Source organism: Plecotus auritus, assembly GCF_963455305.1.
Source record: "Plecotus auritus genome assembly, chromosome: 9".
NCBI lineage: Eukaryota > Metazoa > Chordata > Mammalia > Chiroptera > Vespertilionidae > Plecotus > Plecotus auritus.
Genome location: NC_137783.1, coordinates 136,720,922 through 136,736,930, shown reverse-complemented (window position 1 = coordinate 136,736,930; position 16,009 = coordinate 136,720,922). Strand labels below are relative to the sequence as shown.

Sequence of the window (16,009 nt, the reverse complement as noted above, 5' to 3'; positions counted from 1 at the left end):
TTCTTTGACCATAAGACAAATGAAACCATTAGAGTGACTATTGATTGAGAATCCAACTTTTTCTTGGCTGCAAACACTGTGAAGTAGGGTGGCAAAGACTTGCCATAATTTATAATTGATACATTGCTATTAGTTCTAATTAAATTTGTTCTCTTACAGTAATATTGAAACAGGATTTTTGGGGGATGAAAAAGACAGGTTTTAGGAAATTTTAGAAATTAAGGTGACCATGGAGGAAGCACAGGGCTGCAGAGCAGCAGAAGGTATATTTCCATAGATTAGGGGAGCTGAAAAGCTGCAACAGGTACATTTCCATAGAATGAGGGAGTTGGAAACAGCAAAAGGTCTACATTTACAAAATAAAGAGAAGGAAGCCCTTCATCCAGAAGGAGAAGAAGAAAGCCCAAAGGGAATAAGAAAACAGTAAGGAAGGAGGGGGGTGAACCTTACATGTCCCATGTGAGTTTCGACCTTTGTGCTCAGGAGTTACTATCGTAACCAGTCTAAGGGAATAGAGACCAATCAGAGTGATACCAAGGCATAAGGATCTGTAGCCTTTATAAGCCATAGGGAAAAGGAACTGGACCCAATTTTATGTTGTTGAACTGGGAAGTAGGGAATAAAATAATCACTATAGATGCATTATCTAGTACACATAAGGTCCAGCGCTGACGTTATATTTTTCTCCTAACTATAGGGAAAACCTAAATGCTCCTTGCTATTATAGATACTGGGTGAATGAGGCAATCATCATTTACTTTAAATCTGTTGCTATATACTTGTAAGTGTAACTGAAAACCCTAATCTTCAGATTCTTCTCTTTTTGTTTTTCACCCTTATTTACTGGTATTTTGTCACTCTGGTAGGTAATTGGGGTATGATCGCCTTGATCTAGTTAAATGCCCAACTTCATACCCCTATGCATTTCTTTCTTAGCAACCTCTCCTTTTGTGACATCTGCTAACTACTATCTGTGCTCCTAAGATGCTGGTCAATTTCCTATCAAAACACAAGTCTAGCACCTTTTCTGGCTGTCTTCTACAGAGTTTCTTCTTTGTAGTCTATATAACCACAGAAAGCTTCCTCCTTTCTATGATGGCATATGATCGCTATATAGCAATAGCCAACCCCTTGTTTTATACAGTCATTATGACCCAAAGGGTTTGTATTCAGATGGTCCTTGCATCTTACTTGGGTGGGCTCATTAACTCATTGACACATACAATAGGTCTGCTCAAACTAGACTTCTGTGGCCCCAACATTGTAAATCATTATTTCTGTGACATTCCGCCTCTTCTGAAGCTCTCTTACTCTGATGTATATAACAATTAGATGTTGATTTTTACATTCTCTGGGGTAATTGCAATGTTCACCTTCATTATCATCATGTTCTTTTATGTCCGCATGATCATTGCCATCCAGAGAATTCGCTCAATTGATGGAAGAAGCAAAGCCTTCTCCACTTGTGCCTCTCACCTGATCACTGTGACCTTATTATTTGGGTCTGGAACATTTAGTTATATTGTAGTAAAATATAGAAATGTTTAAAAATGCTTAAAAATGTCTAAAAATATTAAAAAGGTTTTAAAATGTTTGAACTAACTTTCTTGAAACCTAAAGTGTGATATTAAGGCCACATTCCCCACAGCCCTAAAGCATGTGTACCCCATAAGTAAGAATTTGAACAGTTACTGACTCAGAGTGACTTGCTAAGATAACCATATGTGTAAATAATGTACTCTCCCTAGATAACCACATGTAGCCCCTCGCCCCATTTGAGATAAACATGTGTGCATTGACGTAATTCATTGATAGCCACCTGAACTGCTGCAGGTACGAAAACAGACATTAAAAATGGGTCCTGGCCAGCCAACAGTGCTCGCCTGTCAAGACAGCCACAAAGACACGTCCTTTTGTCAGTCCAGCAAGCGACACCTCTCCACGCTCCTCTCTCTGCCAGTCAACAGAAGAACGGCTTGTACCTCCCGAACAAGACACTACTGAACTCTTGGATGAGGAACGCCGGCCCCCTGCATCCAGACCAGACCAGCCCAGCTGCCAGACCCCAGAGGACAGCAACCATCGGGATCTCATCAAGCCTGTACCCGCAGCATCAGGAACTTTTATGAGTAATAAAGTGCTGTGTGATTTGCAACTGCGTATGTTTCATGTGATGTAATTCCTCCGGCAGTTAGTTGAATCATTTTGCATACACTTAAAATTAAAAGTAAAGCTTCTGGTCTTTTCGGTCCTGGGCCTGCCCTTGGTTCTGCTTGCGTACAGTAGCCTCTTCTCTAGCAACGACTTGAATGTCCCAACACCTGCATGGTTAAAGTTTATCAAAAGGGATGCCTTAGATAAACACCCCAAAGCCTTTCCCAAGATCTACTTGGGACAAGTTAGATTCAGCCAAGCTCTCAGTATTCCCTGGAACGGGAAAAGATTTCTGCTGTGTTTTATACTTTGGTGATCCCCATGCTAAACACACTGATTTATACCCTAAGGAATAAGGATGTGAAAGATGTAGCAAAAAGGTTAATATGGTGGGAAAAAACTCCAACTTTACTCAGGCTTGTCTATGGCTTTGTTAACATCACATTAATGGCATATAGATAATTTCTTTAAAATTGTATTGATATATTATTACAAACAACTACAATTAAGATACAATCATGCACTATGAGACATGAATGATAGTTAACTATTCTTGCATATGTGTATTATTCTTGAATATCTTCTGTAAGATCAAAATGGTTCAAAGTAAACACTTAGGATAACATAGGGAAAGTGCTTAAAATGATAGAGTATTTTTACTTCTACCAGTAAGTGGATGGAGTAGCTTGTGATTAAAAGAACATTTGTGCAAAAGTAAGAAAAGCACACCAGATACAGTCTTTATTTGTTGTTAAAGCAGAAGAGATATTACTGAAAAATAGAACTGGATGATTTAGAAATCAGAGAGTTGTAGACATGGAGAGGTGGGCTGACTTTTTTCTCACTGATTCAGGGTCCTCTTGAAAATGCAGGACTATGGTGCATGGAGGACTCGGGAAGCTCTCAGAGGACCAGTGGTTTTAGATATATATTTTGTAGGTTTCACCACATATGGTTGTATTTCCTTTCAGATCATTAGCCACAAGTAAATAGATATTGGGGTAGACTAACAATAGATGACAGATACATGGTAGATAGATAGATGAATAGATAGATGGACAGGAGAACTTCTGAAATCAGGGAAAAAAGTTTTGGTGGTGTCCCACACAATACAAATATTAAGTGTTGTATTCTACCAAAAGGAGGACCTACTGTACATGTGCCCTGTGACTGCTCTGGGGGAAGAGAAGACATTGGAGCTCTATGTTAGCATTTATGAAGACTCAGAAATGAACTGGATTATGTATAAGTCTAGACATACAGCTGTTTTTCACCACAGGAAATTGGAGGGAAGGGGGTGAGTCGAGAATGTAAGAAAGTAGTTTGTGCCACAGAGACAGGTTGAACGTTCCTGCACTCTTGCTGTGCTTAGAAGACACAGAGTCCTGCTAGAGGGGTGTCAATAGCAAATGTAATGTAGGCGTCCTCAAAACATTTCCCAGCCAGTCTTCATGCTTTCAGTCAGGCACAGAAGGTCTAGAATTTTCTTACAAAGCACAAGAAGATTCACACTGTAGAGATTTAGACTGAGCTGGAAAGTCAGTGAAACCTCTCAGGCTGTAGGTGCTTGTTTGACTATGTCCCACCAGAAGTAAAGACTTGGATCAAACACAAGATGGCCCCTTCAAGGTATTTGCTGTGGTTTGAAGACTTGTAATGCAAGAGTTAAAACTAAATTTTCTGCAGTGTTTAAGGGGTGGAGAGAGAGAGAGAGAGAGAGAGAGAGAGAGAGAGAGAGAGAGAGAGAGAGAAAGAGAGAGAGAGAGAGAGAGAGGCTTACCTCTTCACACCTTGGTAAATCTACACCCCTGACACAGGGACAAGTCAGAAGAAAAATAAAATCTAATTGCAAAATGGTCTAGTCTCAGCCCAATTAATTATTGAACTAACAGTCAGTCTCTCATACTTTATACCTTTTTAGAGAAAAAGTGAAACCCTCTTCCTTGGAAAGTACTGTCATCTTCTTTTTGTATGCAGATTTTATTCATATACAGTACAAAGAGTCAGAAAGTATAAAAGAGAGCGGAAAAAAAGCACAAATCATAAGTAGGACCACAGAAGAGCTACATGCTGGATTTAGAAAGAGACTTCAGTAATACTATGATTAACATATTAAAGAAAATAGAGAAAAAAGTTAGGAAAATTATTCAAGATTAAATATTTCAAGAGGTAAATAAATTTAAACAGAAAGATTCTATTATGTGATTCTATGAATTAGCTATTTTAGAAACCTTTCTAAGTATAATGATGCAGTATTTGCATTTTTGTGACTGGCTTATTTCACTTAGCTTAATGTCCTCTAGGTTAACCCATGTTGTCACAGATGTCAGGATTTTCCTATTTTTTAAGGCTGAATAATACTCTATTGTATGACTATACCACATTTTCTTTAACCATTCATCTCATGATGGGCATCTGAGCTGTTTGCATATTTTGTCTGTTGTTAATTGTGCTGTAAGGGACATGGGGGTACAAGCTTCAAGTTATAAAATAAGTCCTTTGATATAAAGTACATCATGGGGAATAGAGTCAGTAATACCATAATGACTGTGTATGTTGACAGGTGGGTACCATACTTATTGTTGTATATAAATGTTTAATCACAATGTTGTACATTTAACACTGATATCTTATTGTATGTTAGTTACAATTAAAAATAAATTTTAGAGCCCAGCCCACGTGGCTCAGTGTTTGAATTGACCTATGAATCAGGAGGTCATGGTTCTGTTCCCATTGAGGACACATGTCCTGGTTGCAGGCTCGATCCTCAGTGTGGGGTGTGCAGGAGCCAGCCAATCAATGATTCTTTCTCATCATTGATGTTTTTCTCTCTCTCTTCCTCTCCCTTCCTGTCTGAAATCAATAAAAATATAAAATAAATCAATCAAGAAATAGATAAATTTTACAGAAGAATACTTACTTATTAAAGTCACATCAAAAATGATTTTCTAAAGGAATTTTAATACAGAGAAGCAAAATATGATAGAAAATAATAAATAAACTGTTGAAACTTTTTTCTAGTGCTAGGTGTAGTAAATTACTGATGTTAAAAAGATTCTTTCCAGCCAGTCTTCAGTTGATTATTCAGGTTGGTTGTTCTATATTATAGTTGTAATTCCAGTTTGGTCCTGGAAGGAGGTAAGTGTGACTTCCACCTACTCTGCTGCCATCTTGGATTTTCATGAAAAAGATTCTAATAAAAAAAAGATATATTAAATTTTCTTTGAAAGCTATAAAAATTTAAACAAAAAACTGGATAAAAGGTACAGAGAAAATTTAATAGTGAATGTTGATTAATTCTATAGTACAAAACATGAAAGGAATAAAGGTCAGAAGGAGAAACAAAGCTAATGGTGAGATGCTCCATGAAAAATCAGCTATGCCAATTACTACATAAAAACAAGTATCGGCAAAATAAATCAGGGTTATTAACCTTAACAATTTTCTATTTTGGACTCAATGAATCTTTGTGGTGGTGGCATCCTGTTCGTTGTAAATTAATAGTAAATGTCAGTAACATTCCTCCCCCCTAATTAGGACAACCAAACAGGTGTCTAGAATTGTCAGATATGCCCTGGGGTGGAGGTAGGAGGCAAAATTGCCTAAATTGAAAGCCAATGGAGTAAGGTTTTAAAAAGGAAGAACCCAAAATATAATGTGTACAAGAGATACAGGGACACAGATTAGAAGGAAAAAGATGGAAAAAGTTACTTAGGGACAGCCTGTATCACTATATTCATATTTGAAAAAGCAAACACTAAGGAAAATATTATTTTTAAAAAGGGATTCTTCTTAGTGGTAAAATAAAAATGATTCTAAATTTGAATTTACTTATTAATTTGCTTAAAAATACTTATAAGATAGCTGATGAAAGTGAGTTAATGAATTTCACAGATATAGCTAGAGTGGTTAAATAGCTCTCTGAGTAATTGACAGATCAAGCCAATAAAAATAACAGCATAATAAATTTAATTGAGCTGCTAGAAATACATGGAACACTATGCCACTCATTCTCTAAAATACACATGGATTATATGTTAATAATTGAAATTCTATCAAGCATATTCTCTGATGACAGTAAAATTTTAATAAGAAAAAGCCAAGAAATCAATCTTCATATGTAAATCAACATACTCATTTAAAAATCAAAATATAAATTTTAAAATATGCTTGAAATAAATCTAGTTGAAAAAACTAAGAAGAAAAACAATAAATAAAAATAGAATATATAAATTATGAAATTACTTACCAACAGAAAAATAATAAAGTAATTATTTTAAAATAATAAGACATAAAACATTAGCAAAATTATTAAGAAAAAATGAGAGTAAAAACAAGTTACTAATACCATAAATAGAAAGGAAAATGCCATTAGAGGTTTTATAACTATTAAAAAATTCCTAAGGTGAGATCTTAAATGAAATAAAAAGTTCCTTGAGAAATAAGACTTATCAAAACAAATCCAAATGATTAGATTATCTAAATATCTCTAAATATGTTTAAGATACTGAATTTATAATAATAAAACACTAGAGGCCCAATGCATGAAATTAGTACACTGATAGGGTCCCTAGCAGCTTCCAGCTGCAGGCCAGGGCCTCCCTCCCTTCCCCTGGCTAGTCCCACCCCCACTCCCACCCCCGATGGAACTCCAGGAAGAACTCCTGTCGAGGAGACAATTTGCATACTAGGCTGTTATCATATAGGATATCCTGCAACCTTATTGCAAAAGTGGTGGGAATGCAGACTGATGTACCACTATGCAGAACAGTAAGGAGTTTCCTCAAAAAATTAAAAATGGACCTGCTATTTGACCCAGTGATCCCACTTTTGGGAATATATCCTAAGAATCCTGAAACACTAATCAGAAAGAATATATACACCCCTATGTTCATAGCAGTGCTATTTACAATAGCTAAGATCTGGAAACAGCCCAAGTGCCCATCAGTAGGCAAGTGGCTAAAAAAAGTCGGTGGTACATTTACACATAGAATACTATGTGGCTGTAAAAACTAAGGAACTCTTACCCTTGTGACAACATGGATGGACCTGGAGATTATTATGCTAAGTGAAATAAGCCAGCCAGAGAAAGGCAAACACCATAAGATCCCACTAACATGTGGAATCTAAGTAACAAAATAAACTCACAAACAAAATGGAGCCAGAAGCATGCATACATGGAACTGACTGGCCAGCACTTGAGGGGAGGGATGTAGAGATGACTAGATAAAGAGGGTGAAGAGATTAGCTAAAGAACATATATGTATAACCCACGGACAGGGACAATAGTGTAATCAAGGTCATGGGAGTGGAAGGTGGGTGGTTGGAGCTGGCAAAGGGGGGCGGGAGGGGTGGAAGGGAGTCACCTGCCATACTGTCAACATTAAAAATTTTTAAGAAAAAAAAACATCCTGAAAGAAAACTTCCTGTCTATATGTGTCTCTCGTGATGTATTCCTAATATATAGGCAATGAAGAATATAATTTTAAGATTCTTTTGGAGAAGAAAGAAAAAATAAATAAAAATTAATTTTATGAAACTACTGAAACGCTGATCTCAAAACCTAGGAAGGACATTACAAAGAGATAATTACAAGCTAGTGCATCTCGTAGCAGAGAAACCAAAATTCTCCAGAAAATAATTGTAAATATAACTAGGGCCTTATTCTAGGAAAAGAAGGTAGTTTTAACTAACCTAACTAAGGAAAAAGAATATAATTATCATGAGACGCTAAAAATATTTATAAATTTTAATATATGATAAAGGCTCAGCAAAATATTTGTAGAATTTAAGTACCTACAGCCAATGTTATAGTTAATGTTAATGATAAGATATCCAGCATTGCCACACCCATGAATAATTGTGGGAGCAAGATGGAGATAGTCACAATAACCACTTCTATTTGAAATTATACAGAAGATCCTAGCAAGCACATATAGTCGAGAAAAAAATAAAATAACATTATTGCTTCCATATGTTTGCAGACACACACACTCATCTCTAAGTGGAAGTTCTGGGACATAAATCAGGCTTATATTCAGCTTACTGCCAAGCAGTTCTCCAAAGTGCCTGCACTATTTACACACACCTCTTAGAAATGTATGAATAAAGATATTGAACATTTTTACATACTCTTATTGGCTATTTTGAATGTCTTTCATTACAAAGTACCTTTTCTAATTTTTTCATATTGAGTTTTCTTGCTTGTCATTTTCTTATTGATTATCAGTAATTTTTAATGTATTCTGGATACGAGTGTCTTGTCATATACACATACTATGACTGCCTTTCCATATTCTGTGGCTTGTCCTATTTATTTCTTAATGGTGTCTTTCCAGGGACAGAAGTTCATTAGTAAGTGAAAGAATACACAGTGTGCTATATCCACACAATGAAATGTTACTCAACAATAAAAAAACAAACAACTAATGCTTTATATAACAACTAGAGGCCTGGTGCATGAAATTCGTGCTTGGGTGGTGTGTGTCCCTCAGCCCAGCCTGCAACCTCTCCAATCTGGGACCCCTTGAGGGATGTCCGACTGCCCAATGAGGCCCGATCCCGGTAGGATCGGGCCTAAACAAGCAGTTGGATATCCCTCTCACAATCCAGGACTGCTGGCTCCCAACTACTCGCTTGCTTGCCTTCCTAATTGCCCCTAACCGCTTCTACCTGCCAGCCTGATCACCCCCTAACCACTCCCCTGCCAGCCTGATTGATGCCTTACTGCTCCCCTGCCAGCCTGTTTGCCCCTAACTGCCCTCCCCTGCAGGCCCGGTCTCCCCTAACTGCCCTCCCCAGCAGGCCTGGTTGCCCATAACTGCCCTCCCCTGCAGGCCTGGTCTCCCCTAACTGCCCTCCCCTGCAGGCTTGTTCGCCCCCAACTGCCCTCCCTTGCAGGCCTGGTCCCTCCCAACTGCCCTCCCCTGCTGGCCGTCTTGTGTCCACATGGGGGCAACCATCTTTGACCACATGGGGGCAGCCATCTTGTGTGTTGGAGTGATGGTCAATTTGCATATTACCCTTTTATTAGATAGGATAGAGGCCTGGTGCATAGGTGGGGGCTGGCTGGTTTGCCCTGAAGGGTGTCCCGGATCAGGGTGGGGGTTCCCTTGGGGTGTGGGATGGCCTGGGCAAGGGGCCTGTGGTGGTTTGCAGGCTGGCCATGCCCCCCAGAGACCCAAGCGGAAGCCCTGGTATCTGGGATTTATTTATCTTCTATAATTGAAACTTTGTAGCCTTGAGTGGATGCCTGGGCTGGCCAGGGTGTGCGGAAAGCTTGACTTCCTCCATTGCCAGGGAAAGCCAAGCTGCCTGCTTGCTCTGTGGCCGCAGTTATTTTGGTTGGGTTAATTTGCATACCTGCTCCTGATTGGCGGGTGGGCATGGCTGGTGGGTGTAGCAGAGTGATGGTTAATTTGCATATTACTCTTTTATTAGATAGGATGTGGATATATCTCAAAACATTATTCTGATTGAAAAAAATCCAGACAAAAGAAACCATGCACTGTATTATCCCAATTTTCTGAAACTACACTAAAGCAAATCTCATAGAAGGAGATATAAAGCTGATCAGGATTTCCTTGGAGGTAGAGGTTACATGTAGGGGTTTCTTAGAACTAGAACAAAAGACTTTGGGGTTATGGAAATGTTCTATATTTGATGGTGTTGTAATTGCCCTGGAGTATATTTGTGAAAACTTATTATATATTTAAAATGAACACAGCTTATAGTATAATAATTGTCCCTCAACTTTTATTTGATAAAAGGTAATTATTTACTAAAACATAACACATTAATGTAGTGTATTAATTAATATAACTTTGGAATATTTTTCACATAAAGATCTCATTCATGACAAAAAAAACTTTATTAAATGTATGCCAATTCATTTCAAATAATGCTAATAAAATTTTCTATATATAAAATGTAATTGCAGCACTATAAGAATTCTAAATATCAATATTTTTACTTAATATCAGATTTATTGCTAATAAAGCTGTTAGGTTTTAGTTTGAGTATATATTTGAGTATCTAATGAATGATATGAGGCCATTTTCATAAATTTGTGCTTTAAAACATGGTATTGCATGTAGCTTCAAAGGATTAATAGTCTATAGAAGATATAAGACTGATAGGTACTTTCTGAATGTATTATTTGCTGTTTTTCCTTTCAATTGAGTTTCTACAGACGTTTTAATGCTTTTTATTCATTTAATTTTTTACTTAATTTACAATTTCTTAGGAGAAAATAAATATTTATCTGAGAAATTTGATCTCTATCCTTTTTACATGTAATTCTTTATATATAAACTGAAAATAAAGTATATGTTTTAAAAAGAAACAGAATATATCAGATACCTGAAATGTTCTAGACCTTCCAAAACAATAGATTATCTTTTGTCCTAATTTATGTTTAGGATATCACCTAATCTCTATTCCTATCACCTGCCCCATTAGATTTTAATTTAAGCATTTAGGAAATTTGCATTTAAGAAGAAAAAGTTTAAGTGTTTTTAGAATAAAGAATAAATTAAATTTCTTATTTACATCCATACATAATAGAACAGTGTGAAATATTACTAGAATCCCTCATAATTCATTTTTAGGTAAAGGCAAAAAACAACAACAACACAAAACCCAAATTTTTTATCACCGAACACATGCTAGACTGAATAAACATTCAAGAGATGGGCACTCAGGTTCATTTAAAGGTGGACTGTGAAGAAGCAATAGTTTAATTTTCTTTGATTCCATTCTCATAATTCAAGGGAATAGAGTTGCTTTTTATCAGGTCTTACTCTACTACCTGAAATCCTACTTATGCATAGGTTTTGATTTTGCATGTGTAGGTGTTTATGTGTGTATTTCTGACAATTCGGCCCAGATAACTTGTTCTGAAAAGCTTCCCTTGCTAAAGCACTAAGTGGACATCACTATTAATTCTATTGCATTTTTTCCAGAGATCATATATTCTGTTTTATACAATTATATTTTTATTGATTTCAGAGAAGATAAGAGAGAGATACAAACATCAAAGATGATAGAGAATCATTGATCTGCTGCCTCCTCCATACCCACTACTGGGATCAAGCCCTCAACCCTGGCATGTGCCTTGACAAGGAATCAAACTCTGACCTCCTGGATCATTGGTCAATGCTCAACCACTGAGCCATACAGCTGGGTCATATTGTTTTTCCCTATCCTGACCCACATATTCTTCTATCCTATCTAATAAAAGAGTAATATGCAAATTGACCATCACTCTAACACACAAGATGGCTGCCCCCATGTGGTCAAAGATGGCTGCCCCCATTTGGACACAAGATGATCACCACAAGATGGCCAACAAGGGAGGGCAGTTGGGAGGGACCAGGCTTGCAAGGGAGGGCAGTTGGGGGTGATCAAGCTTGCAGGGGAGGGCAGTTAGGGGTGACCAGGCTGGCAGAGGAGGGAAGTTGGGGTGACTGGGCCTGCAGGGAAGGGCAGTTGGGGGGGACCAGGCCTTCAGGGCAGGGCAGTTAGGGGTGACCAGGCCTGCAGGGGAGGGCGGTTAGGGGAAATCAGGCTGGCAGGGGTGCAGTTAGGCATCAATCAGGCTGGCAGGGAGTGGTTAGGGGGTGATCAGGCTGGCAGGCAGAAGTGGTTAGGGGCAATTAGGAAGGCAGGCAGGTGAGCAGTTGAGAGCCAGCGGTCCTGGATTGTGAGAGGGATGTCCCAGATTGGAGAGGGTGCAGGCTGGGCTGAGGGATACCCCTCCACCCCCTCCGTGCACAAATTTCATGCAATGGGCCTCTAGTTAATCATAACATTAAAAAAATTAAATGCCTTAAGGGAGTAATTAAATTCTTGAGAGTCTCCTAAATCCCTCAAGAAACACAGAGGAACTTTAAATAATATATTCAATATATCCTTTTAATCAGAAGATTAACTCCAGGGACTCTATTCCCATTTGGGTAAATGAAAATATAAAACTGAATATTTCATCCAAACCTATTTTCTGAGACGATTGTGTTTTGATCCTATCGGTTTTGCTTTCACATCCTACAGGCATTGTCTTTGGTTCTCATATAATAAAGGAGAAGTTGGAATTTGAATCCTGCTACCTATAACTTCTATCATTTACTTAATTTATGAATGACTGTAAACATCACATAAATTGAACTATTATTTTTTTCTAGGTAATACAGAGAAATAGACCATGAGATTAAGAGGGAATGTGTGATCATGAGATTCCTACATGAGCTAAGGTGTTGGATACTTGTTTTTCCGTCGGTAAGTTAAATCAACTTATTGAATATCCCATATATATACATCCTGTGCATCAGTTAAAAATACCAAAAAAAAAAAAAAAATAGAAAGAAGAAAAAAATGTTCAGATTTTAATCAGATAAATACTTCAAATTATGAGGGTGGGAACAATTTGTAATTTGGTCACTTTTCTTACTCCTTACCCTATACTGACATTTCATTTCCTAAATTAACATCAAAATTTGTTATTCAATTTCTAATGGAACAATAAAGAAATCACTATTTTAATTCATTTTTAAATATTCTTTCCTAAAGGAATAATTGTAATTAGTCATAACTACATATTTACCTGGGGATTACTCAGTAACTAGATCTTTATATTTCTTATTATTGTGGTAATCTTGTAATGCTGTTCATTTTAAATTTTACTTACTGTCCAAAAAAATAGTTTCTCTGTCTCCCAAGTGAAAGAATGAAGCCCAAACCATCATTCTTTATTCCCTGGAGGTAAAGATAGAGTCTTGTGAACAGTTTAAATATTTTTATATAAATGTAAAAATATAAAGTTTTCAGATGAACTGTAATAATAATCAATAAATTCACATTGACTAACTAGAAAATGCATTTATTCTAAGAAATGTGTTGCAATATAAAAATATTGTGAAGAAGTATCTGTATGTTTTATAGGTTTGTTTTATTTTATAGGTAAAGACTCTGTTTCCTGAGTAAGATAATTCTATTGGCTACCAAAGACCAATACTAAACTGTTGTTCAGTATGTTTCATACCCCAGCTCAGAGTGCCCCCAACCCCGTTCTCAGTGGGCAGTCTCCTCCAAAGCCAGTGGCTCTGGCTATTTTCTAAGGATGGCTCTAGAGACTGGATGTTAGGGCCTTCCTTTTCATGACATCCCAGTTATAATAAAATATGGAGTATCAATAAAACATAAAGACATAAGTGAAATATCTTTCTTTAAATGCCACAGTATGGTTTATTCTTACATCTGATATATTTGACTTTAGCTACTGTTAAATCCAAAATGAGAAGTGTAAAAGAGTTTCACGGTACCATAGATTAAAATTTCAACTTTGACTATTGTTATGCTTCATAAACTAAATTTCTTTACATATTTTAGAATGAAATTCACTCATTTTTTTTTCCTTCACACTAAGACCAGTATTTTGAATGCATCCTGAAGCTAAAACACTAATGTTTTCATTTTTCAACAGGGAATTTCCTTATGGAACAGGCAAATAAACAGTGATTGAAAAGACTAGAGACTTTCTAGTGAAAAATGTTCTAATTTAATAGCTTGAGAAACAGAGGAGAAAAGCAATAACATAAGTCATACAGCTAGTTAGAGATTGTTATTAGTCTGGTGTGTGCAGAATGATTATTCTCAATTTATTCCAATCTTCTTATCATTAACAGATTCCAAGAAAAACAAACACATGGCTGATGTTAATTTCACATTGGTTACTGAGTTTATACTTTTGGGGCTGACAGATCATGCTGAGCTGAAAGTGTTCCTCTTCCTGTTGTTTCTGCTCATCTACACCATTTCTTTGGTGGGGAATCTAGGAATGCTCTTTCTAATCCACATAACTCCCAAACTCCAAACACCCATGTATCATTTCCTTAGCTGCCTGTCTTTTGTTGATGCCTGCTACTCGTCAGTCTTTGCACCCAAAATGCTGCTGAACTTCTTTGTTGAACAGGAGACGATCTCATTTTCTGCATGCATTGTGCAATATTTTTTATTCGTGTCACTCCTTACCACCGAGGGCTTCTTGCTGGCAGCAATGGCGTATGACCGCTACATGGCCATTGTGAATCCTTTACTTTATACGGTGGCTATGACTAAAATAGTTTGTGTTGCCCTGGTCATTGGATCATGTGTAGGAGGGTTAATCAACTCATTGACACACACAATTGGCTTGATGAAACTGTCTTTCTGTGGACCCAATGTCATCAGCCACTTCTTCTGCGACCTTCCCCCACTGTTAAAGCTATCGTGTTCTGACACATCCATGAATGAATTGTTGCTTTTAATCTTCTCTGGCATTATTGCCCTGATCACCTTCTTAACTGTGATGATTTCCTACTTCTGCATTGTCACTGCCATCCTGAGGATCCGCTCAGCAGCAGGTAGACACAGAGCCTTTTCCACTTGTGCTTCACACCTCACAGCTGTCACTTTATTCTATGGCTCCATAAGTTTTAGTTACATTCAACCAAGCTCCCAATATTCCTTAGAACAAGAAAAGGTGGTGTCTGTGTTTTATACCCTGGTGATTCCTATGCTAAACCCACTGATTTATAGCCTAAGAAACAAGGAGGTGAAGGATGCTGTGATAAGGGCTATAGAAATGAAATATTTTCCTTGTTAATTTTATACCAAATGTGTTCTAAAATAGTACACAAACAAGTGCTTTGGAGAATGATATGTATATGAATTTATTAAAACTTTGATCCCAAAAGAATCTTTGAGTTTAAGAAGATGTAAGTGGTCAATGTGAATAGGTTATGATAAAACTGATGGTCAGGGACAATGTTCATAGAAATTAAAATTTGCCAGATCGCTTTAGGGTGCCTCACACTAATATTTAGAGGAAAGTTATAGTTTTGTCCCCAAATATTATTTCTGGTTATTTATCTGCATGGGTCCTCAAACTTTTTAAACAGGGGGCCAGTTCACTGTCCCTCAGACAGTTGGAGGGCCGGACTATAGTTTTAAAAAAAAAAACTATGAACAAATTTCTATGCGCACTGCGGGCCCGGGACGAGTCGGCTGCTAAGCAGGATAGGCAGCGGCACCCGGCCGGCCAGATAAATGTCCTCGGCGGGCCGCATGTGGCCCGCGGGCCATAGTTTGAGGACCCCTGAAAAGCAACCAAATCAATGTGTATTCCATATTACATTTAAAAAATAAACAAAAATTATGATTAAAGTAATTGCCTAACAGCAGAGAAAGTGACCCTATCACTGAAAACTTCCCAGAAAAAAAATTTGTTTTTAAGAAAGGCATTCCAAGATATGCAAACAGCCCAAGTGCTTAGCAGTAGATGAGTGGATTAAAAAGCTGTGGTACATTGACACAATGGGATACTATGAAGCTGTAGAAAAAGAAAGAACTCTTACCCTTTGCAGCAGCATGGATGAACCTGAAGATTATTATGCTAAGTGAAATAAGCTACTCAGAGAAAGACAATAACCATATGATCTCATTAATATGTGGAGTCAAATGAACAAGATAAATGGACAAACAAAACAGGACCAGAGACATGAATACCTGAAGTAGACTGCTAGGTGTCAGGGGTGGGGGTAGCGGGGACTGGATAAAAGAAGGTGAAGAGCTTAGCCAAAGAACACATATGCATAGCCCATGAACACAGACAACAGTGTGGTGAAGGCCAGTGGAGAAGGGGAGAGGGTTGGGTGGAGGTCAGCAAAGGTCAGGGGGAGAATCGGGGACATCTGCAATAGAGTCAACAACAAAAAAAGGAAGAACAACTGTCTTCATGCACCTTCTGATTTCGTGTTTCTCTGCAGCACTTATGACCATTGACATACAGATACTCATTCTTCTGTTACCCTTCCCCCCA

At 37.5% G+C, this 16,009-nt stretch overlaps 1 protein-coding gene across 1 annotated transcript in view; it reads left to right on the top strand.

Moving 5' to 3' along the window:
* Positions 1-14,794, top strand: part of LOC308233758 (uncharacterized protein) — a gene marked incomplete at both ends in the record, with an annotated part of 49,288 nt that extends 34,494 nt beyond the window's left edge. The window contains 2 exons of the mRNA XM_080640704.1: positions 1,921-2,159; positions 13,836-14,794. Of these exons, the coding sequence (XP_080496830.1) occupies positions 1,921-2,159; positions 13,836-14,794 (1,198 nt within the window). The remainder of the gene's footprint in view (positions 1-1,920; positions 2,160-13,835) is intronic.
* Positions 14,795-16,009: the final 1,215 nt, after the last annotated feature.